General features: G+C 39.0%; 1 protein-coding gene across 3 annotated transcripts in view; it reads left to right on the top strand.

Annotated features, from left to right (window-relative positions):
* COL5A2 (collagen type V alpha 2 chain) overlaps positions 1 to 25,290 on the top strand; it is a 160,234-nt gene that overhangs the window by 84,442 nt on the left and 50,502 nt on the right. For all 3 annotated transcript variants that reach the window (XM_010713349.3, XM_010713347.3, XM_010713348.3), the window contains one exon: positions 23,925 to 24,149. In XM_010713349.3, the coding sequence (XP_010711651.1) occupies positions 23,966 to 24,149 (184 nt within the window). In that variant the 5' untranslated portion in view covers positions 23,925 to 23,965. The remainder of the gene's footprint in view (positions 1 to 23,924; positions 24,150 to 25,290) is intronic.

The raw sequence follows: 25,290 nt of genomic DNA, 5'->3' as shown, positions 1-25,290 counted from the left end.
TAGGAGCCTAGGTTATCTGGGGGAGTAGAACTAGGTTACTTGCCCTAAAACAGGAAAGGCAATCACAGAATCACAGAGGTTGGATCTCAAGATCATCGGCTGCAGTCTCCTGCTAAAGCAGGTAAAGGCACAGCAGGAGTAGGTGTGAGCGCTCAGGAATCCTGAGCTCAGCTGCACCACGGGGTATATCATGCCAGATGTAAACCTGATAGATTTCCCTTATATAAATAGTGCATCTGATGTGTCAGGCTTTTAGTTTGAGGAAAATTGTTTGTGAGTAGTTGGACCTGCCAGAACCTGATGGTAAATGTGCAACTGGCTGCAGGCTGGGACTCATCATTGAGCTTTTTCTGTTCTCGTGACCTGGAATGCATTTTACAGCAAAATACTTGAGCTCTCCTTTATTTATAATCAAGTTGTTTTCTACAATCTGGGAAGATAAGCCAAGCCAAAAGTTTCTTGATAATGCTACAAAGGAGTGTCCGCTGGCCTGATTTTGCATCAATTAATATGATGAATATTTAGTACCCTGGAAGTTGAGTAAATGAATTTATTAGTGTTTGCTTGTTTTTAAGTGCTATTTTATGTATGTGTAAAGAAAGGATATGGGAAACGTTTACATGCTGCTGATACATATAATGCTGATGTTACCCTTCCTTGGTAACTGTAGAAACACGTGCAGTTAACTAAAGCTTGGTTACTGATAAAGTAATTATAAATGTTTAGTAGAACTATACTAAGAGAACAATCTGATGCTGGTAGTAGTAGACATGGCTAGTGTGATGCTGCTTAAATACAGTTATTGCTGTGTCAATGAAGATGTCATTTACTTTTATGAAAAATACTTGTTATCAATCTAAACCATGACTGGATTGGACATGTCGCCAAAGATGACTCCTATTAAGCCCATATTTTACAGGTAGAAAACCATAACCTCTTAGAATCATAGGCTAAATCCTGCCAAAATGGGGGAGGACACTTTCTGTTTATGTAGATTAATTTGCATGGAAGGTAAGCAAATGAGTTTATAAACGCACTGATGAACTACATCTCAAAGTCTCAAGTCTGTGGCTGAGCATACAGAAGAGACCTTTACTCAGCTTTATCTTTACTTGGTCCTGTCTGATGTGGCACTTTCATCGCACCTGTCAGTGGGGGAATATATATAAAAACCCACTCCTTTCAGACAGGCAAGGTCCAAATGAAGGTAGGCAGAAGGAAGCCAGAGTTTTCAAACCCTGTGCTTCATTCTGCTCTTCACAGCCACCACTATTTGGGCAACAGGCCAGTGTGTTTAGTCTTCCTTATGGCTTATTAGCGCACACAATCAGCTGTCTAACTACAGTGTTAATGAGCAAGTTCTGGGTGCTGGTTGTCCTTTTAATAGAGTAATAAGGAATGTGCTGGCTGTTGGAATATATTAGTTACAATTTGTCTCATGCATTATTTCTTTCTTGCACAAAACGTGCCAAGGAGCTGGGCTGCAGGGAATGGAAGAACTTTGTATTTTTTTGGAAGTACTAGAAAATAAACACAGGTGGGCTCTTCCTGAATGTCAGAAGCCTACAAAATGCACAGTTAAGCTCACACTTCTAGCAAGTGTCAATGTATAATCTAAGAAAAGCTTGTCAGATAACTTCAGCTTTTGCAGCGTGTGGAAGTCAGCCTGAAGCTTTTCAAACTGCGATGACCTCATTCCAGATTTCAGATTTGGGTATAGCTCTGTTGGATTTATGGTGAAAGGCAAATATCTGCTTGTCTGTGAATAATTGTCATTTCTACTTTTTTCAGATTGATATCTTCTCTGATTCTATGTTGTAAAATGAAGTACCACAATATAAAATTCTTGAATTAATCTATGTAAAATAAACTTATTAGTAATTATTTTTAGTGACATTTTAATAGTACCTTTTGACTATCTACTTTCAGCTGCTTAAACCTACAGTGCTTTAATGATTGTGAAGTCTATTGATATGAGGAATTACGAAGAGTGTTCCAATTAAATAATAACCACCAAAGTTGCTTTTGGGTTATTATCAGCTACCAAAATGAGAACTTGCTTATTCGAAATGAATCTATAAAATGTTTCAAATGTATGAGATGAAATCAATTTGGAAACTGATTTTCTTTTTGTGCCAAAGTGAACAAAACAGTAGCTTTGTCCTCAATGCCAAGAAGAAGTGTTTTCACCACTAGATAATTAATACACATTTACTCATGCAACTGTAGAAAAAACAGCCTGGATTTTACTGTAAGGTTAATCTTGTCTCCATTGAGATTTTACAGTACATTTTTAATAGTAGTTTTCTCACTTTTTAAAAACCAAAAACAAAAAGAAAAGCAAAAACAAAAACCCCAAACTTGGCCAACTGACAATGAAAGAACCTAAATTTCTTCATTAAGAATTATGCCATTCTCTATATTTATTCATTTCCTGCCCAACCACAACTGTATCAGCTAAGAAACACAAATAGAGTAGGAATTGTTTGAAACTTGCTAGTCTAATAACAGAATAATAAAAAGACAAAACTTGGAGTGATTGAGTTACTCTGAATTATTCAGGTTACATATTTATTCAAAACACCAGTGAGTTAACATGTGTATATGTATTTTATATCCTGTAAAGGTCCAGCTATGCTAAAACTAAATGTGTGGCTTAAAACATTTCCCAAGCGGCTTTTTGTACCATTGCTCTTAAATTTCTGTGCAGATGAAGAATAAGACAGAACGTATCCTTCTGTGTGCAGCTGACGCAAAGAAGAAGAGCTGAGCTTTGTGGTAGTGTTGTACTAAATATGCGGCCATTTATAGAGAACTAAAGCCACATGCATAAGGGACTGTCCTGAGTTGGCCCCACTGTCTCAGAAGCTTTCAGCTCATGGCCTGACCACTGTGGCTGGTAGAGCTGGGGATCCTGGATGGTACTCAGCCCACTAATGGGCCTATGGCAGCTGACATTTCACAGCTACATACTGGGGCTTGTTTAAATGAAGAGAAAACGCTGTACATGTGCCTGCTTTTCATTTTCCAAACAGTCTGTGTGATGAGTATTCAGACACCACCACACTTAGAAAATGCTTGATTAAGGGCTCTCTGGAGCTCCTTCTGCAGAGCCAGGTTGTGGGCTGCACCTGGGTCTGGCATCTCTGTGCTATTTTGCTGTGATGCACTTCTAGGCTGTTTGATGACTTGAGTGTCAGCTAAATGGCCTGTGTGCCAATGGACAAGTTGTACTCTCACTTCATGTTTGGTAGTGCTAGCTAACCATAAGCTCTCCTTTGGTGACTGATACATGAGACTGTAGAAGAACAGTTCCAGGGAAGCAGCTGATGCTGCATATGGCATCTCTTCTCACTGACTCTTTTCTCTTATGGGGCAGGTTCTGTTTTTGGTGAGTGCCATCGCATTGATCACGACTTTGTTTTATTTTTATGAGCAAGTCAGACAGAATAATGAAACAAACTAGAAAGAAAATGCAGAAATGATGGTTTGAGTGTAAATGAGGAGGAAAATCAACTCTGGCCAAGGACTGAAAGAAAATCTCATCAAGCTTTGTGCTAGCATGGGCCTTCAGACTAATTTCTATTCCACATTTTTTTTTGAATTTAATCTGCTTTGCAATTAGGGAGATGTTTAAAAGGAAGATAATACTTTCCTGAATTTTGGAAGACAAAAGCTGTTTCTGTATGAAAGACCTTTCCTTCCTGGCTATGACTTGAGTTCGCATATGTATTGATATAGTGGAAAATGTGCTCTTGTACTTTACTGTTAAGTTGGGCTACAATCAGTCTTAAAGAGGCAGTAAATGTATATTTTTTCTTCCATGTGCGACTTACTGTTACCAACAGGTGTTGGTATCGTTTTAACTGATCTTACATTGTATGCATCTAGTTCTCTTTAGTGTTAGGGAGGATGTAAAGATAACTAATGTAGGGATGTAGTGACTGCAGGAAAGGAAAATCAGAGACTTGAAAACAGAACCAAGTATTTGCCTGTGTTTCAGATGCATAGACAGACACATCCTCAAGTCAAGGTAACCGTTCAAAATACGTTTGATTCTTATAAGCTAAGGTGCCTGGCTCAGCAAATGATATGAAGGCACTGCAGAAATCAATACTTTTATAAGATAATGTTTAATATTATTATTCATATAAAGACACTATGTGATTACTGTGCAATTTCATAATGTTACCAAGAGGAGATCTGTATTAGTTCTGTTAATCTCTGAGCTTTAATGCTGATTTCATAGAATCTATCTGGAAATATATTTAGATAAATTATATAACTAATTGATTTTAAAATATATTCCTGTGTAGTAGAGATGCTGATAGAGCACCTGGTGGGAAGGCAGGGCCAACCCAGGGGAGCTCAGGTGCATGTAATGCATCTGAGTGATTGGAAGGGCTGGAGCCTGGATCCACCCCTTCTGAAACCTCATTTAAGGGTTGGCAGTGCAGGTGAGGGCATCTGTCTGGAGATCTCTGCTTATGAAAGGTCTTGTAAAGGTAAGTAAATTTTCTTCTTTTGTTTCTGAGTGTCCACATCTGCTACATTTCTGCTTGTTCTCATATGCTGCAGCTTAGGGTTGTGTTGTTCTGCTATTGTTGCTCTACTTTGCATTGTGCTATAGTATTACAGCATTACATGGTATTTATTTAAATTTATTATGTGTGTTTAATATAAGTTGTGATTGATATGTAATTCATTTAATGCATATAAATTGTAGTACTATATAAGCAATTTTGTGAATTCCAGTTTGGAATATCAATTTGGACATAGATAATCGTTGTAAAGATAAAATTGGAAAGCTGAATGGATAGGCATTGACATGGTTAAGTTAGGAAATGTCTTTGAATGGAGTCTTGCCAAATATTGATGGTCTTGATGGTAACACCTCCAAACACAATAATCTTTTTTTTTTTTTTCCAGGATTTTCCTCAACATGCTCTTTTTTACATTTTGTTTGTTTGTTGTGTTGCTATACTTTCCTAAAGCACTCATAAATAGGGCAGGGAAATAATTAGTAAGAATATTGTTTTTTCCGTACACAAACTTGGCGTACTGGGGGAATGAATTTGTATTGTTTTTTAATGCCAAGCTACCAACCCAAGCTGGTACTGGCTCCTTTGTTCCAGGGTGCAGGTTTGTAACTGCACGGAACATGCTCTGTGTGTCTGTTAGGCACAATATGCTGAACCTGGTGTGTTTCCAGACTGGAATGTTTGAAAGACAAAAATTCTATGTATAGAAATAGATTGAAAATTCCAAAGGAACGTAAACCCAGAGCAATTGTCTGTTTTCCATTTATTGTATAAGCTACCCGGTACAGAGCAGGATATTATAGAATAATTTAATACCTAATCCATAAGCCAAATTTCTATGGGCAATTTTAATTAATGGAAAAGAAAAAAGGAAATTAGTATTTCAGCCTGTGGCTTACATTCCTCACAGTCACTGATTGCTAAATGTGGAGAGCAATTGAATCCTCATGTGAGGCAGGTCAGTACAGCTGTGCTCAGCCTAATGTGGTGAAGGGCTGTGCCACCTGTGTACTTTCTTTGTGATTTTGCAGCTTTCTATACCCTTTTCATGTTCATATTCTTTAGTAAACAGTTAGGTTAAATGCTGTGTCACTAATATAGTTTATCAATATTTGTACTGGCAAACAAAAATGATTTCAGATATTTCAAATACTTTAAATTAGGCTTGTATCTGTGTTTTCAGAGTTCGATAATTGTGAAGGGTTACTCTGTTCATTGCAAAAGAACAAGAGAAAAAGAAAACTGTTATTTATGGGATTTGCTATTAAACATAGATGACTAAAGAACTAGAAATGACTTGGAAAAGTAGCTAAGAAAAGAACTAATACTACCAGATAGTACATGTTGCACAGCACGCTCGTTAGGTGCAGGTGTGTATCTTGTTCAGCTGCTAAGGATTCCTTCCAAAGCAATTCAACAGAGAAAGGAGTGCTGCTGTGTTGGGTCTCCAGATCCTGTAAGGAGGTGATCACTGTCCCCTGGGGCTGACCTGAGACCTAGGGATGGAATGAGGGAGTCTAGCAGCTCGTGCTGGGAGACAGCAGACAGCAGTAGAGTATCTATTTGGTATCAAGAGGTGGCACTTAAAAGGCAGCACTACTATTAACGTGGGAGGGAAAGAAGCTGGAAGATCCATTTCTGCAGGATTGCTTTGATTTTTTGCTATGCATCTAAAGGCTTTGAAGTGGTTCTGGCAAGCAGTGGTTTGGTTTGTTGTTAGGTATGCGTATTTATTATGCTTTCCAACAGGCATGAAGACTGTGAATGAATTGTAATAAACCATTTGAAAATACGCTGTGCACTGTAGCCAGTGGAAATCTGAGGAATGCATAGGAATCTTAAGCACAACCACCTATTTGCAGAAGAAAAAAATTGATGCATAGTAATTCCTTCCTGATCCTGAATTGTGGGGTACTTCTGAGGAAGGGTTCCTCTCACACAGATGTTATTTATATTCTACGGTATCTTTCCAAGCTGTATTTCAAGCTCTTCCATGCAGTAAGTGAAGCCAGTGTCTTAAATTTGACTCTTTGGATTTTTTTGGTGACTGAGAAAAGTTTTGCCAGATGTATTTATTACACTTAGTGGTGATGTAAGTGAAGCAATCTTGATCTCCAGGCAGAGCAAGGAAAATGGAGTATAAAAATGGTGTTAACTGTGTGATTGTTGTTATTTTTTGTCAGCTCCTGGCAGTCTGCCATTTTTAAGAATACTTTTTTCTTGTCCAAAATGAGTCTTAATACTTAATGTGAATGCAGAAAACGCAAGGCTCAGCATCAGTGATGGTCCACAGCAGCGTCTCTTCATGTATGTTGACATAAGCAACTGATCTAGAAAAAGAAAAGAGATCTTGTGGTAGAACTTTGTGTTGCAAAACTTAAATCAGTTGTTTTTATAGGTAGAGAGCTTTGATCTTTGCTAAGCCATAATAGCTACTTTGGGGTGTGTCGTACCATGAGAAGCTGTACTGTGAGTGGGTGGATGTAGCAGGAAACTACCACTTAAATCCTAGAAAAATGAGCTGTTATGATACAAAAATAGATATAAAACGTGGCACACAAATGTCTTTGTCTCTAGGGACTGGGAAGCTTTCTGTGAGGACAGGAATTTTAAGTTGTGTGGCCTTTTTTTTTTTTGGAGGTATCGATCAGAGGTGTTTACCAATCAGGTACTGGAGAAAATGAAATAATAGCTTTACAGTGGCTTCTGAACCAGTGACAGTTGGAGTTCCAAAAAATACATCTGCATTAATTGAATAGAAATCTAATCATCCTGTACATGAAGTTAATCTTACCTTAACAAACACAACTGTGCTTTTTTTAAACAAAGCTCCACTGCTTATCAGAAATACTTGATTGGAGGGCTCAGTTCTGCTTTTCAAGCTTTCATGAAGTATGAGAGAATCACTTAAGGATAATATGCCAAATTGTAGATTTGGTTTGGAAGTGTAGACTCACCTGTTTTGCAGCTTGGCAACTGTAAAACAATTAAAGGTACAGTCATTGGTTTTGTTTTGGATTGGAGAAGTCACCAGTCATCTAGGTTTCATTCACAGTAGTTTTTTTCATATGGTTTCAGGAGATCTGGAGTTCATGCTGAGTCTTTGTAGCTGCTGGGCAAGGATTTGGAGACTTTAAAAAAGATGTATTTGTGCTTGCTTAAATAGATACTTTTGAGATGATGATATCTGATTCTCCATGGTGAATTTACTTCAAGTTAGATGCCCTGTATGCTGAGAAATCCATACAAATCACATTTTATAGAAATGCATAGTAGTGTCAGGATCGGCTTCTATTTTCAATTGGGTTGCATCTTGTAATGCGTGCAAACCTTTCTCAGGTTTCAAGTCTTGCAGATTGTGTTCTTGTGGTGTGTTGTGACTTAGTGAAGTTTTCCTTCTTTCTGTTATCTGAGGTTGAATCTCTGCTGCTGAATTATGGTAGTTCCCCACTTTGTGGAGTAACTTCACACATGGAAATAAGCCGTAGAACACAGCTGTGTTATGGCTGAATCTCAGGCTATTTGGTTGATTGCTTAATGTTCGAGAGCACAGTATGCATAGATTGCTCTGAAAGTAATGCTTCCTATTTCCATGGAAACTACAACAGATGCAAAGAACAAAATAACTCTATTTGTTAGAGCAAATTCGCAACTATAAAAACTTATTTTTCAACACAGTCACCACTGTGAGCTATGCATTTTCACAGGTAATGAAAGAGTCTGCATGCTGAGCTCATAGAAATTGGTGTGGTCATCTGGAACTCTGCTTGCCTTTCACATTGCTGTCACCACTGCTGAAATGCACCACCCACCACCTCACTTCACTCATGTCTGCTTATAGGTTTCCATTAATGTTGAGCAGGTGTTGATGAATGTCAATGGGTGCCTTTTATCCTAATGAAAGAATTCAGTGACACACCTTTGCTTCATGTGCACTTCATTGTCAGATACTGTTTTGTCAGACTGCCTGTTTGCTGCCATCTGTCACACTAGAACAAGGTGCAACAGGATGTTGGTGGGAAGCTTCAACCCCTGCTGTCATGTCACCTCCATCTGCCTCTGACATGGCAGGACAAGGTTTAAAAAAAAAAAAGGCGTTACTTTCAGTGCAGCCCTTGTATATCAGGTCCAGAATGAAGCAGCAATTTCAGAAGATGAACATGGATTAAACCTTGCTTGGTTCTATTAGAGATGATAAATGTTTAGAGCATATGCTAAAAACTGGGAGAGTCTTTGGGAACTGGCCCCTTTTAAGCCTAAACAGCCAATCAGCCTTTGCAAAGAGCAGATTTGACCATTGCCAAAGTCAGTATGTTGTTAATCCAGCAGGCATGGATTCAATCCCAGAAGTTTGCTGCAGTATGTATTTCTTCTAAACTGTTCAATTGAACCACTCACTGCATACAAGCAATGAAGGTCCTTATAGAAATCTGTAGTTTGGAATGAAATCGTAAAAATAATAATAAAAAAAAGTATCATGCTATGCGAAGGTATATACAGACATATATAAAGTTGCATTTTCTGTAGCACCTTATTAAATTTGTGAGAGATAATCCACCAGGTTCTTGGAGGTGAAAGTTCTCTGGCACTCTTGGCATCACATTTCCTTGGTTCTCACCGCTTTACCCTTGAACCTGGTAATCTCCGTTTGACCTTGACTTACTTAATTGTACTGTTAACATGGATTATAAAAATATCAGTTAATTTTCAGTAAATGCAATTAGTTTACATGCAGCTACGCAGGAGTGACCCTGACTATGTGTACAGACCAAGGGTTGAGATGCTGCAGAGCAGCGCTGCTGTAAGGGATCTGAGGACCTTTATCAACAACAAATTGAACGTGAGTCAGCAGCGTGCCCGGGCAGCCAGGAAAGCCAACCATTGCCTGGTGCACACAAAGCATGGCATTGCCAGCCGGTCAAGGGAAGTGATTGTCCTGATCTATGCTGCACAGGTGCTGCCTCACCTTGAGTATTTTGTACAGTTCTGAGTGTCGCAATAAAAAGAGGACTTAAAACTACTAGATAGTGGCCAAAGGAGGGCTACCGAGATGGAGAAAGGTCTGGAGGGGAAGACCTGAGGAGAGAGTGGGTGAGGTCCCTAGGTTTGTTCAGCCTAGAGCAGAGCAGGCTGAAGGTAGGCTCGTGGCAGCTGCATCTCCTCGCAGCAGTGCTGAGCGCTGCTCTCTGTGACACCAGCAGGGCATTGAGGGTGTAGAGCTGTGCCAGGGGAGGGGTCAGCAGGGGTTAGGGACAGGGTCTGTACCAGATGGTGGTGGACATGTCTGAGCTTCCAATACTCCAAGTATTTGGATAATGCTCTCAGTATGATGGTCTGATTACTTATTTATTTATTGTGTTGGTTCTCTGTGGAGCCAGGAGTTGGGCTCATTGACCTTCATTGGTCCCTTCTAACTCAGGATATTCTATGATTCTGTGATACTACGTTACCTTAGGTAATTATCAATAGTAGATCATTTTGTGCCTCTTGGTCTCTGCGCAAATTCCATCATGGAGTCTAGAGCAGAAGTTGGGCCCTAACTTCTGTGTTTAGGAAAATATTTAGGGTTAAATGCTTTGGATAAGGACAGAGCTAAAGTAAGGTTCTCTGAATTGTATCTAAACATCGTTGGTTAACTTGGGGTTAGTTCCAGCAGTAAAGAGATTTGTGTTCGATCATCCACTAGATGAAGGACCTAGTCTTTTCTATCATAAATAGCTGTTTTATTTTCAGTTTCTTATGAATTATTTCTTTGTATTACAACTATTCATACAAATAAATATGTATATGCATGTTTATACAGGCAGTACATGACAGATATAATATATGCTATTCTGCAGATGTGCTGTGAACATCAAGAGCTGCAGACAGCTACCTCCTTGCTCAGACTCATTTCTAGTGGAAGTCTGCAAGCTGCTGGGAAACTCCTGCTTTCTTTGTCAGCCTGCTTCTATCAAATCTGCCTTTTTTCTTCCAGTATTTGCTTAAGAACTTAATTTTTTCCAAATTTTTCCAAGTACCTCCTGGGATTGTGTCTTTGGATTTGACGTAGAAACTTTGTCTGCCAGCTTCAAAACCACAGGAAACAGGGAGGCCTTTAAGGAAATGCTGACACAACTTTATCTATAGCAGAGCAATATAAGCCATCTGTTTCATGTAAGATGGTTATTAAATTTTCTTGTCAAATTTATCACTAGGAAAATATTTTACACTCGTTCATTGTCTGTAGCAGTCAGCTGTGCAGTTACTGATGTGCTAAGATACGGGTTTATCAAAATGGATAACTGTCATTCAGACCATGAAGTTAATATGAGTTTATGCTTTTGCAGAGGCAGACTGTTGATCCTTTTTATATTTCTCCAGTTTGTCGGTTTTGGTGGTTCTTCACGGATACAGTGCATGGGGACACACTTCTATCTTGTCCTGAAGCTCTTAATTAAAATTGCTGCTTGGTCCACCTGCTTACAAACTGGTGTAACGGCTAGTTGCTTTGGGGTGATGTGGTAAGTAGTGGATAATGATGTCGATTCTTCAGCCCAACTGAACTGTAATACGTTTGTGTCGAAAAGTGCAACCTCAAAGCCTTGAAGGTGGGCTGGAAGCATGAATTAAGTTTGTCACATGCTGTGCATCTAGTACACTTGACATTATTATTGAATGTCTGAAACCTCTCATCACTTCCAGTAAAGAGCCAGGCAGCCAAGCACTTGAGCAAGGAGATATGAACTGCAAACACAGCAATACTCTTTTAGATCACTATTATCTTTTAAGCAGAAAAAAAAGTTATACTCGAAAACAGTTAGGAAGCAGGTCTTGAGTATGGGATGCTAGTAGATAATTTGCAAGGCCTGAGGGGTGTGCATGACAGTCCTGGCTGTCATGAGACACAGGGCTCGGTCTTGCTGGCATGTATGACACAGAGTCCAGCCCATTAATTTGTCTCTGTATGTGTACAGGTCTTGTGGTTTGTGTGTGATATGTCCTCTACTGCAGTAACAAAAAAAGTTGGAAGTGGCTGCATGAGACTACAAGAGCACAGATCACAGGTGGAGAAAAAATTGGTGAGAGCAGGCACTAGCAGCGAATAAGTTTAGCAATAGGACACTGTGTTCTGGAAATTATCGCAGACCTCTACTGTATATTGTGGATAGATGCCAGCTATTTCTAATCCTCTGGGAACTTTCTTAGAACAAAACATAGCTAGCTATCTATTTGAAAAACAGATGTTGATTGAGAGAATATAAGTCGAACTGTTTAGCTGGGTAAACTGAAACTCCAGTTTACTGACAGCTACTAAATTTTCAAACCTGTAACTGATTGTATCAGCTAAGTATGCAGCACCTCATTTCCAGCCTTTTTCTTCAAGTATAAGAAATATGAATACGTTTGGAGATCGTGTTGATCACTGTAATGTTCTGAAGGAGGTAAAAGCTTTGAGTTTGCTCTAAAGCTGTGCAAATAAAACATTGCTAGTAAATTAACTGAATTTCAGTAATGAGTAGAACAAAACATTAATTTGCGTGCAGACATTTGAACTTAGTTTATGTAGAATAGGGAGTAGTGACTCAAGCACTTGAACATAAAAACAGGAGGTATGATCTCAGTTCTGTTCTCTCAATCATAATTCATATTGGACTTCACTGTTGTTACTGGAAGCATGTCCCCACATAAATAGTACCTCACTGAACTGGATTGCTATTTCTAAACTGATACGAAAACACGTCAAATGGTTGTCTATTTCTAACCAGTGAGTAGTAACACCTCTTGCTTAGGGAGTTGCTAATGCTTGGAAAATTTCATTGAGCAATTCTCAAATGGCCAATTTTAATGTTAAGTTATACTCTTAGTGCAATAATCCAAGAGATGTAAAGTGCTGAAGAAAGGGAAAGATAGGTTATTTTCTTAGGGAAGGACAGCAGAGATGCAGAGGATAAAACTGGGATTTGGAGGAAAAGGGTGAAGTGGAAGACTTTTGTGGTTCAGAATGTTATATTGCTTAAGGACATAAAAGACTGGAAATGGAGATGCTCTTGAAGCAAGATCTTGAAAGGCTCAGGTGTGCTTCTGAAAGGCTGGAATTCAGCAAAACAGTATTTGAATTTCTTCTGAGTTAAATGATGCAAAAAGATGTCAGTATTTGTAGAACTTGACTATTTGAAATAAAGTTCTTATTAGTTGGATGCTGCATTCATGGGCTTTTAAAGGCTCATGAAAGAAACGATGATAGAATATAATAAAAAAGATAAGACAAATGACAAAGTAGTTTTGAAAGAAAGAACTAAGGGAAATAGCAGATGAAGTTCAAAGCAAATAGTAGCTGGAGGTGATGACGGCTGGTTTGGTTTAAAGTATGGAACTCTATTTGAATTTTAATTCGTTCAAACTCTTTCTACCACAGAACGTTTGTCTGACAAAAGTTCATAATGCTTCATCCCTGAAGCATGTAAGATAACCAGTGAGCAATAGCAGGAGAGCCTGCAGAAAAGCCTTTCATTTCCTTTGTCCCAGAAACCCTAATCCTGCAGGGTAGTGAAGTAAAGCCTGGTATGTATCTGTTAAAAGAACTTCTATTAACGTTACACATCTGAATTTGAGTTTTTTTTTCTTTTCTGACTTGGGTTTTTAACATGCAGTGCCATTTGTCATGCTCATTGCTCTTTTATTTATTTCAAAACATGTATGGACTAACATTAGAGGCAGTAGCAGAGCTAAGTTAAAAATAAAACTTGGAAATTGAATTTTCAAACAGAGAATGCAGTAATAGGGAGTCTCCATATACGCAGAGGTCTCTAATTCTGCTTTCACACTGGATTTTTCTTAGAACGCCTTCCTGTAAATTTACAGAGCGTTACCATTTCCCACAATTGCACAGAGATGAAATAAGAAACGAAGTTTTCCCCCTTAAACTTAGAGAAGTTATGTAACACTTGGGAAATGGAGTAGGCGTCTTACTCTGACCTAACCTTATGCTTCATCCAGTTGAATTTAACTTTCATTACTCTATAAATAGGAGACTCTACCTGAACATAAGTTGGGAGTCGAAATATTCAAAGAGCAGCCTGTGCCAGAGAGTTAACTGTTTATAAATATTCACATTCCCTATCCATTCAGATAAATTGAAGCAACCTTGGGAGGCCTCAATGTCAGTAATGATGAAAAAGATAGAATCAGGTCAGTGAGAGCGCTTTCTGTCAACTTGGCTCAAATTTGTTTTTGTAATGCTTTCCTAGTATAAAGATCTCCAAAGTCTTGAAGGAAATACTTGAAATAAACTATTCTGAACATAAAAATGGCTTTCCAGTGGATGTATCTAGTAAAATTACCTTCTTTATTGTTATAGTATTTAACTGCTTTCCAACAACAAAAATGTAGATGTTCAAGTCAGAAAGATTAGCGTGGTGGAAATGGGATGCAGGAGTGGAATGGCAAAAGGGACAAACAGGAAAGGAGTGTGCACCCATTCACAAGGATCTAGGCTCTTGGAAACAAATTCCACAAGGGAGGGATCTCCGACCAGAGATCCTTCTCCAGTGGCAGTCAGCCCTTAAGTGGGTCTAAGAGAGGTGCAGCCAGGCTCTGCCCCTTTTGGTAATGCAGGTGAATTGCCTTCACCTGCGTTCCCAGGGCTGTCTCTGTCCTTGCCCCAGGTTATCAATCAGTGGTTCAGGCTGTGACTGAAGTGTTCCCATACAGTAGAAAGCTTCTTGTCTGGTCCTCCATGTCCAGCTCTGATATTCGGTCTCAAAGATTATCTCATATCTAACCTTTATTGAAATGAGGTGAGTTCTACTTGCTTCTTCCTGGCACTTCTTTGTAGACAATAAAGGAAGGAAATGGATTATTGCGCCTATGTCTCTAATAAATTGAACTTCTGCAGAAGTAAAATTTCTTCTTGGACTCGAGATGCACGAAAATCACTGTCTCCTTTCTCACTCGCATGTGCAACTGACTTTAAATTGCATTTGAAACTAAATTGCTCCTTTATAACCTTGATCCTTGATGCTGCACCAAAAACAGCTAGGGTATCCTGGGGGCTGCCAAAACCTGTTGTTCATGTTAACTTGAAACCAGAAGTTGCTGACTGAGCTGTCTGCTGTGTGGTAAAGATAGTGGTAGCAGAAAAGAAACAGAGGTTTTGTTGCTGGAATTTTTGTAGACTTGATTGCTCTCTCCTATTTTCTAATTTCAGAGGCACAGAGTTTCTGCAAATGAATAGCTTTACTGTACAAACAACATGTTATGAGTATGGCCTTCCAGTGCTACCTTGCTATTCCACTCCACCCAAACACTGGGTGGTTTTCTCATCAGTTTGAAATGCTGTGCCTGTTCAAATGTAAGGATTTTTAATTATGGAATTGAGTTTGCTTACTAATTACAGATCTTTATTTTTAGCTAAGAAAGAGGGTGATATTAGTCAGCAGAGGATGCATTTAGGGATTGTGTGAATCCACTTCGTAAACCAAGATGTATAAGAGGTTTGTGGAAAAGGCAATGTGATGATAGGTTTCTAGGGAACTTTGATGTGTATAGCTTCAAAGAATGAGGATGTTTGGGCAGTAGTAAGTGTGTTTCTCTTAGATGAAATAAGATGCCATCCATACCCATTTTGTCTAACTTTGAAAGAGAAATCCTACAGCAGAAGAAAGGCAAACCCATTCTTTCACGAAGCAAAATATTGCTTTATCAGTTCAACTTCGAGTATGGTTGCATATGTGAAGCTAAAACAGTGGAACAAAACTTGGTAGAATTCTGTAGTTGGAAACACAAATGAGATTGGCTTGCGGTGATGCAGCTGCTTCATGAATTTTTCTGTTGCTGTTCAGTTAGTGCAATCTGATTGACTTTGGCAATGTGATAATTCACTTGGTTAACAGAAGGAAAGCAGTGTAATCCATCTTGTACATAACCAGGTCTTCTGAGAATAGATTTTACTATATTTGCTCTTATCTTTTTCTTCTGTATTTGCTGTCAGTTTTTAGTGTGGACTCATGCTGTGGTGTATAGAACTCACGTGGGCTACCTTCACTGTTAGTGTCAGAACAGATGGCAGCTTACTTCCCTGCTTCACCAGAGTGGTTAAGCCATTTCAAATGTGTATAGTATATTTTTCTTTAAAACATGCTTTGCAGAAGAGGCGTGATTATCTTTGAGTTAAGTTGTAAGCTATATCTTCTTAATTAGACATTTTAGAACACTGAAGGAGTGAGTAGTGTTACGTAGGCGAGGGATCTCTAAGAAGTTTATGATAAAGCATGATTTAGGCAAGAAAAGATGAGGGTGTTTTTTTTTCGTTAATGTGCAATAATAATAATAATAATAATAGTATAACAATAGTAATGAACAGAGGAGCTGTTAAAACCTTTAAGGTGAAATGAAGGCTCCTCTTTGTTTCAGTTGTTGGAGAGCAGTACAACATACTCTTTGATATGTACATCAAGTATAGTTATTCTGGAACGTGTGAACTAATAAACTGATTCTTCGCTAACAGTAGCCAGAAAAGCAGAGGCTTACAGATGCAGTGCTTATTGCTCAGATCTCAAAATGTGTTCTTTTATCATTTGACAAAAAAAATACAAGGCAGCATGAGACACCTATGCAATCTTGATGGTCTCAGAAGTGCTTGTTCAGGACCCGACACAGCCTGGTGTTGCTCCACATGCCTTGTCACTTGGGCAATTGCTTTTTGTCTGGCTGGACAGCCAGGATGGCTGATGGTGAATTATGCTTACTGCAGGATTCCAAGTATTCTGTGAGTGGAAACGGTCTTAATATGCTAGTACAGGAGGCAGCAGAGAGAATTTTCTTCTCAGGCAAAATACATGGTTTTATTGAAGCACGGCAGTCTAAAGAATGGACTTTGGAAAGACCGAAATGTAGCAATCGCAGGTTCCACAATAGTGTGCCAAAGTAGATGGTAGAAAAATATTACTTTTTCACTGAAAAGTTTTCGTCATTTAGACTTGGGTTTAAATACGTTAGGCATGACTCTAAGTCCTGATAAAGTTGGCTTCAGCTTGTAGCGGGAGCAGGTTGGCCAGGTTTCCCGCGATTGGAGCACGGTTGCTTCCAGAATGAAGCTAAGGCATTCAGTCTTGCAGTTTTGACTCTGTTGTACTTTAAAAGGCAATGCCTGTATTGTCAAATTTGTGAATATTCAGCAGTACGGAGCCCTGGCCCTGCTCTGCTTCCACAGACTGAAACTATTTCAGCATATTCTCTTGGTAAGTGCTTGATCAAAACAATCTGCTGTTTCTGTGGGACCAGCCTAACCTCATGAAAATGGAAGCGGCTCTACTTAACAATGTCATACCAGAGTCAAGAATGGTATTCAAACATTTAGCTTAGGAAACCAAATGCTCTCTGGTGCCTCAATCCTCATTTGAAATCATAAAATATAGTAACTTCCTGTGGTAAGCACAGTATTAGGTTTGATCTGCTTGAGGTAGGAAATAAAGAAGTGAGATGATTGGGACAGGGCTGAACTGGCTTTGGGGTGATGAGCTTGAATGATGAAGTCTAAGCAGCATGGATGACAACGGAGACCAGGCACCCTGTTTTTTCACCTGAATTGCTCTCTAACTGCTGAAACCAGCTATATTGTTTTCTCAGCCATGCCCTGAAATGGTTGCCCATTACTATCTATGCGTGACCTTAGACATTTTGAAGTTATTTTTTTCTCCGCTGTGTGCTTGATGTTTGATTGGTGTATTCTGAGCTGTTTATATGAACGCTGCTGGCAGATCAGGCTCTTCAACCTTCCTCTTCATGCTATTCTTCTACAGGCTCCAAAGAACATAATTAGTCATTCTACCCCTGAACCAAAGTAAAAACAGAAAAACCACGTAAAAAACCCTGCCCTTATTTATGGAATGACTTTAGCGAGTTAGTTAAACCAAGTGTTTCCAAAGTACAAAGATCCAAGGCTGTGAAGTAACCAATAGAAAATGACCAACCTGAAACATCTTTACAGTTCATTGCCCTGTCCATAACATAAGAAGGGGGGTGTTTAGAAGGGTCGAGTCTTCTTCGTTAATTAAGTCAGTAACAATGAAGTCAATATGCAGAAACATCATCAGATGCTCTTTGTGAATTGAACAGTATAATAAACAGTGGATAACACTGTAGGGCCAGCGAGAGAAATCCTTTTTAGTGGAAAAGCTCCCAGTATACCCTGCCTTTATATCCAGCATGTGTTGGACCTTGTTATAAAAACATTGTTCTTGACTATTGTTTTGGAAATGAACTTTATTCCATGATAGACGAGCGAAACTCAACTTCACACTGGTGGGTGCATAAATGTAAAAACTTAAATTAGTAGAAATATAGACTAACACAACAAATGTGGCTTAGTGTTGCTTCGAAACAGTTACTAAAATGTGGCGAATCAGATGCTTACAATGTCGAATTAAAATTCGTTCAGAGGAGTCTAACCATATCCAAAGCATGGCTTTCCCTTTTCAGTTATCACTGTTCAGCTAAATCTGGAATCACAGTGCTGAGTTGGAAAGCTAAATAATTTGTTTTGGCAAAATTTTCTGGAACAGACAAAAACAGTTATCAGATCACACTCGGAGCCCGTTTGCTGTGAGGTTACCTCTTCACCTGAGTCCACATACAGTGGTTTTCTGTTGTTTTTTGTCTCCAGACTGTTGTTTAGACCATGGAGGTCAGGTTTTCTCAGCTGACAAACCTCAGTGAGTAAACTCATTCTCCTTAGTGCCACTATGAAGCAGCTAGTTAGCTAAGACCACTGAACTACTTTTAATGTGTAGAATGTTTTTTAAAATATTTATTTTGTGCAAATTATCCTGTGAAGTTATTAGGAAAGGACTCACAGAACGAATTCAGAAGGCGTGCCTAGTTTTTCTGAGGAATACTTCTGATGAAGACTGGTTTCCTGGGTTTTATTTCAAACTGTGTGCATTCTCAAATGTATAATGAAAGGAATTTATTATTATCCACTTGTTTAGAAGGGGACCTCAGTCGTGCTCTATCTTGGGCCTACCTTCTCCTTCCAATTGTGTGTTCACAAAACTTGTGGGAGTGCAGTATTTCAGTGACCCAGTCTCTTGCAGAGTCTCTATCAAATGTGGTGTAAATCAGCCTCTGGAATCAGGTATGTGTTGAGACACACAAGCCTAATTTGCCTAGGAAGACTTGGGGGAAAATGTAGAATGAAATATGCATCTGGAGGTTCAGATAGCGTAAAACAATACAGAGCTTTGATAAAGTCATTTTAGACCAATGAATGACTTTGCTAGATGCTTTGAGGCGTTTCTATAACAAATAAATCCTCTATGCTGTAATCGCTATGAATTTGTGTTGTTCCTAACCTACTCTCTTGGCTGTGCAGGAGGTCATAAACTGAGTTTCAAGCCATCGAGGGAGCATTCTTCTTCTGTAATACTTAGTGATTTAACAGTGTGTTAAAGGCCTTGTTAGTGATGAGCATTTCCAAGAGAATGCTGTTCTTTGCATTTAAGTGCATCCTTGTACTGTGGCGAATATCTCTAGTTCACTGAGGTGCATGATGCATCCTGAATGGAATTGGCTGAATGCAAATTTGGTTTGATGGTGCCAATTGAGTCTTTTATGTAAAGTGAATTCTGAATCAATTCTCTTTTTTACTGCTTAAGGATTCTAGGTTTATCCTTATGTCTGTAATTGTAAATTATATTTTTTGTAAACTCTTAATCGTGAAGAATTGCTTCTGTGCATGAAGGCAAAATAAGTATTATATTCATTAGCATTCCTGAAAACTATCTGATTTTTCAAAATAATTGATATTTACGCTACAGTTCGTGTGATAATTTAGGTAATGCTATTTATTTCTGCTCAGGGATAAAATGTTTTCGAAAGACAAAATCTGTACTTACAGTGCAATTCATATAGGAGTAAATTAGGTTGTTTTCTATTGATTTAATGAGAACTGGACCAAGTTCTGTGTTCATGTTGCAACAATCTGGCAATCAATTAGTATTAACACCAAGCTCCTCTTGTCCATCTCTTGGCAGTCTGTACATACACCCGACAGTACATCTGCAGAATGGTGGTTAGCACGTATTGCCTTTCACTTCAATTTTCTTATGCACCTCTGCTCGTGACTCGGTAGAATTAGATTTTTGTGATTCATAACTTGAAACTCAGCTTTTCTTATTCTTCAGCTTTCTTCCGGACTTTGACTTCTTTCTTTTTTCTTTTTTTTTTATCTTAAACACTGTGTGTTTTTTACTGTCATCTTAAATTTCCATATACTTTTTAAAAACTAGAATCACAATGAACATAGGAGAATCTACCTGTGGAAGCTCTTTTATCTCCTGGCCTTTTCCTTAAATAATCTTAGCTTTTTTATTCCACACTTTATTTTAAGCAACATAAAAAAAAAAAAACTTCAAGAAGTTCATCTTGGCAAAAGAAGGAATACGACTGGCAGACTATGTTTAAAAAACCAGTCATCACTTGCTCCGGTTTTATTAAACTACTTTTCATTCTCTACGATTTGTAGGTCTATCAGACTTCAGACTCCTTTAATTTTTGGTTACTTGAAATAGTGCAAGTGTAATAAAATGGAGCTGCTTTGCTTCTGAATCCTTTCCCTTGCCATTTTGTAAATCAGCCAAAGTTGTTAATATCTGTGGAAAAGCTGTATATATGCAAACTTTGCTCAGGCTTTTTCCCCCCTAAGTCTGGCATTCGGAGAGATCTCCTGGCTTCTCTTCTAATTTGTAATATTACCTTGCTTTAAAAGCATAGACAGGTAGCACGAGAGCATAGTGCGAGGCTTTGGGGCCTTTTCTGCAAGGAAAATTACTATCTTTGGAAGGCACTTCTAGAAAGCTGTGTAGAGTATTTTTTTTGTCATCTTTCAACCCTTCTTGAGTAATTTTTGATCCAGAAACTTTTTTTCTTTTTTCTCTCCATTTTCTCATTGCTAGATGTGATTTTCCTTTGATCCATCCAGTTTCCATGCTGAGGCCTTACTTTCCTTGTTCATGTGCAAGACTTGAACCAGAAATCAGTGGCAGCAGGCAACGAAAATAACTTTGAATACTAAACGAGGACACATTATCTCCCACTTCATTGTCTCTTCTTTCCATTTCTTCCTTCTGCTTCTGCCCTTGGAAGAGTGGCCTGGTATTCAAGTTCTGCTAACTGACTGTGTGTACAGAAAGCATGTGTAAGTGAGCAGTTTAGATCTCCTGGATAGGTGGCACAATGCTTCATGCCTGATGGGTAGTTTAAGAAAGGTTAGTCCTGCCCTTGGCTTGTTGAAGAAGGGAACTGTTCTAGGGAGAAATCGGCTTAACAGGAAAAGAACTCAGCATAAAGTGCCAAAAGCAGGGTGTGGCTTGTCCACCGTTGCTGGATGCGAATTAATTTGGGTTTTACTGATGGTGAATGATGGGCTTTGACAGCCATCTAGTGGCTGCGATGTTTGTTTCCCAGTTATTAGCCCGATTTCAGTGTTGTGACAAAACTGATCCTGTTAGTGTGCCACGTTAACGGTACCAAAGCTGCTTCTGTAGTTATTCAGCACCTTGTGTTAACAACTGCTGAGGTAAAAGGAATAAGTGAAGAAAGCAGTGCCTTGGTCTCTCTAATTTAAAAACAAAAACTTGTTCATTTCCATGCCGAGAAAGAAACGGAGTAGTGACATTTCCTCTGCTGCCTTCCCTGGTCTGGGTATGGGTGGATGACATGCCTATGGTTCTGGTCTGCTAGTAAAGTGCCCAACGTGTTTGTGAATGAGTTAGAATTGTATTTTTCACATTCCTGTTAGTATGGCATTGTCACAGCGTAAAGGAAAGCTAGAATCAGTTAACACAATCAAAAGTTTTAACCTTGAATACACACATACTTTTCCTTTGAAGTTAACAGCATGTATGCAATCTGACAGTAAATCAGACCTCTCAATATATTTCCCAAAGTCAGGATGTGTTCCTTTTGCCTCCCTATGTATATCTCTCTGAGCTGCTTAGCAGGACTCCATCAGAAGCTGTCCCCTTCTGGCTCAGCTCCTATTTGCCAAGGCAGTTGTTGCTATGTGGCTTATTTGAAGTTATGACAGAATGCTGGCTTTGGGCTCAGTAACTGAGAAATTTCATTTATGCAAACTGCTGCTCTTGAACAGCACAGCGAGTTCTCCTGGTGCTGCATTAAGGAAGACGGAGACCATATGCCAGACATCTGGGGGAAAAAGGCTAAGTATGTTAGACAGCGTGTTATGTCATGCACACAAGGGAGAAGTGAGATGAGTGCTTTCCAGAACGCATTCTGCAGTTTGGAAAATGGTTCTCACAGTGTCATAAATGGACTGTACAGCACACTTGGTTGATGTCTTTACTTCAAAGTGAAACATTTCCTCCTGAGCTTCTGCAGCACCCCTTTGAGCAATTTGGTCAGTTTATGTGATGAGCAGATAGTGGTCAGGAGATGACCTGGAATAAATCTGGAGTTCAGTTTTTGTTAGAAAGCTGCAGGAGCTGATGGTGGCAGGCAACAGTTAATGATACATTTGCTCCATTTCTCTGAGCTCTTGACATTGATGGAGTAACTGGACTTCGAGCTAAGGCTTGAAGCCAAAATCCCAAATCTGTTCCTATTTATTACTTTGTGATTTTCTGTTTACATCTGGTTCAAATTACAGCAAAAAGGCATAGAACCGCGAAGCTAACCGTGTGCTTAGTGCTGTTAATTTTCACACAAATAGCAAGTTTTCTTAACAAATCATAATCATAGACTACTTGGATGCACCGAATGTATGTATTTATAATTGCCTATATTCCCTGTCTTATATCTGTTAGAAATTAGAGCTGCTTAGAAAGCTTTGCAAAGCAATTTAAACCCAGTTGTTGCAGTTTTGAAGACATTTTTGTTAAGAGGGTTTCCATGGCCAGATGGAGCTCCCACCCAGGGTATGACTAAGCCTCACAGCAGTATCTCAGGGTCAGGACAGTCCTTCAGAGCTCAGGAGCCTGCGTGGGAGCTCTGCTGTCCCTGTGGCTCAGAGGGAATCGTGGCGCTAGGGTTATGAGTTGCAGGTTTGTGACCTCCTGCTTGGGGCAGTCTGGGGACTGTTCATTCTGTTTGCTGGAGCCTGTGTTCCTTCAGACAATGAAATAGTTGTTAGGCCAAAGTAATTAAGCAAGTCTTTTCTGCTGCTAGGGCATTCTTTAAACAGTTGGACACCTGAGGAGAACTGTTGTTTGTTTTTTGGGGAAATACTGATACCTACCTTGGTATATATTAATAAAATGTGCCCACGAAAATATACATAGATACTTGGACTAATAGTGTACACAGTAAGAAGTAAACAAAGGCATGGACTTCACTTTGGGTAGGACAATATGTGGAGGGGTAGTTAATCTCCATGTTCCTCAACCCAGTCAGATAGGGAAAGTTTTGATAATTTTGAGTTCTCTTGGGACCCTAAACACACACACACACACACACACACACACACGTTAAAAAAGGGGTGCAACTTCAGTAATATGAGATGAGCTTCGTTCCTATGTGAGAATATGTACACAGGTGTGAAATGCGTACAGTCAGTAGCTGTTGCTCCTATAGAAATGGCCATGTGGGACATTATTTCACGTACAGTTAGTTGAGTTATTTGGTATGTAGTTAACATATGTCAATGAATAATGCATGTGCTGGTGTGATAGTGTGTTGGAAGACAGTGAGCTGGATTATAAGAACTGAACAAATCCAGTAGTTTGAGGAGCTTCTCTTCATTGAGTTGCAGCTGCTGCTGTGCATACCCTTGCAATGCACAATTTGGTTGCTACTGGACAGTGACTGACGGTCTTGCTTGGAAGGCTTCATTCTCCATGCTGGTATTACCTTATTCAAGATCGTAACAAATAAGGTTTCTTCCTTTTCAACAAGTGTGCTATCTTATCTCTTCCACAAGTACCATAAGTCTGTCTGTGTCAAGTATCTGCAGCAGGGTATAGGTAGCACATAAAGGTTCTTTTCTCCAGAAAATGCCCTATTGCCCCGTGCGCAGGAGTTTCTAAGAGCTGGCTTATGGCAGGAGTTGTTCACTGCGAAGTCCTATTACCCCACTGAGCACAAAGGCATCCAGTAACTCATAAAGCAGTGTTAGTTTGAGATCACATGATGGATTTGTGTGCTCCCTGTTGGCTCTGTTTTACTTTGTTTTGATTGAGAAATAACATGGTAAAATAAAGTCGATGTTTAAGTTGACTGATATTTAGAACTTTGTAATGCTGACTTAAAGGAATACTGATGGGCTATGTTTTCTTCGTGTATGTGGTGCTACTTTTGATCTCTAAATGTGTTCTTTGCTCATCCAGACCTACTCTTCCTTTGATTTCACAGTTGGAAAATGCTATGTATATTCTCTCTCCTTACCAGGAGAAGATGTTGAAGAGATTGCCTGCACTCAGAATGGCCAGATGTACCTGAACAGGGATATTTGGAAGCCCTCACCGTGCCAGATTTGTGTCTGTGACAATGGAGCTATTCTTTGTGATGAAATCCAATGTCAAGATGTGTTGGAGTGTGAGAACCCACAGGTGCCCCCAGGAGAGTGCTGTCCCGTGTGTCCCCATACCGCACGTGATTTTGACCCTACCATTGGTAAGCTTGCTTCTAATGCACTTATGGAAAGGTGAGCCAGTCAAGCTGGCCTTCAGAGTGAAATTTGCTCTGCTGCTGTGGCTCAAACAGGGAGACTTGAAACATACGTCAGCTTGAAGTCAAAATGCAGAAAGATTACTGGTGAGGCTCAAGTTCTCTAAAATGAACTCGTAGTAGGAAATCATGGATACTGAAATTTCTGATACTATTTCCATGATGAATATTTAAATGGAGTACAGTAAATACTGAGAAGCTAGCTTCTGACTTGGTTTTCAGCTGAGCTGACTCCGGTAAGTTAACCTTGACTGTGAATCTGATAAAGCCCAAAGGCCTTAAAACTAAGAGGCTGATCCGAATTCTATCCTGATGTTTTGAGGTTGGTTTTTTAATTCTTTTGGTGGTTCTTCTGGAATGGAAAGATAAATATGCTAAGACATACAATAAAATAAGCGCATACTTTGATAAAATGCTTAATTTCAAGCTTCTCCAATAGCTGAAAAAATGTATATAAACAGTCAAATGTGAGTGCTATTAAAATGCTTCCCCAAAATAAAATTAAGGACAGATGATTCTTGTGTGAGACATGTTAAAAAAAAAATTATAATAAAAAAATAATATCAAGTATTCATACTGTTCGTGTACCTTCTGTGTTATACCTTAAAGGTGATATCTTTTCTAGTTCATGTTTTCTTCCAGAGGAGACTTGGATGAAGGAAATTCCTCTAAATACTTGCCTAAGAGAAAATCTCTTAATTTGCAATAAGTGTTCATTAATAGAGTGCATTTTTGAACTATTCTATATATAATAATTAAAGTAATTTTTTAGAGGAGACATGATTAATTTTGATCAACTTAGTACAGGATGAAGTAATAATGAGTGTATAGTATGGACACGTGTAACTGAGCATTGAAGCAAGATGTGTCAAGCATGAACAGATGGAGCCTCCTGCTGTGTTTGGAGAGGCATTATGCCAAGGCCAGCAGATAGACCCAGAAGATAGAAGAACAGTATGGAAACATTGCAGAATTCCTTAATGTAATTCAAGACACGATTAAAATATTTGTCAGAAGGTTTTTCATGGGTATGAGTGTAGCTGTATAGCTCTAACTCAGGCATACATAATATTGCAAAAACTTAAAA

The sequence above is a fragment of the Meleagris gallopavo genome, chromosome 7, assembly GCF_000146605.3.
Source record: "Meleagris gallopavo isolate NT-WF06-2002-E0010 breed Aviagen turkey brand Nicholas breeding stock chromosome 7, Turkey_5.1, whole genome shotgun sequence".
NCBI lineage: Eukaryota > Metazoa > Chordata > Aves > Galliformes > Phasianidae > Meleagris > Meleagris gallopavo.
Note: the sequence above shows the minus strand (reverse complement) of the source record. Positions and strands in the feature narration are given on the sequence as shown.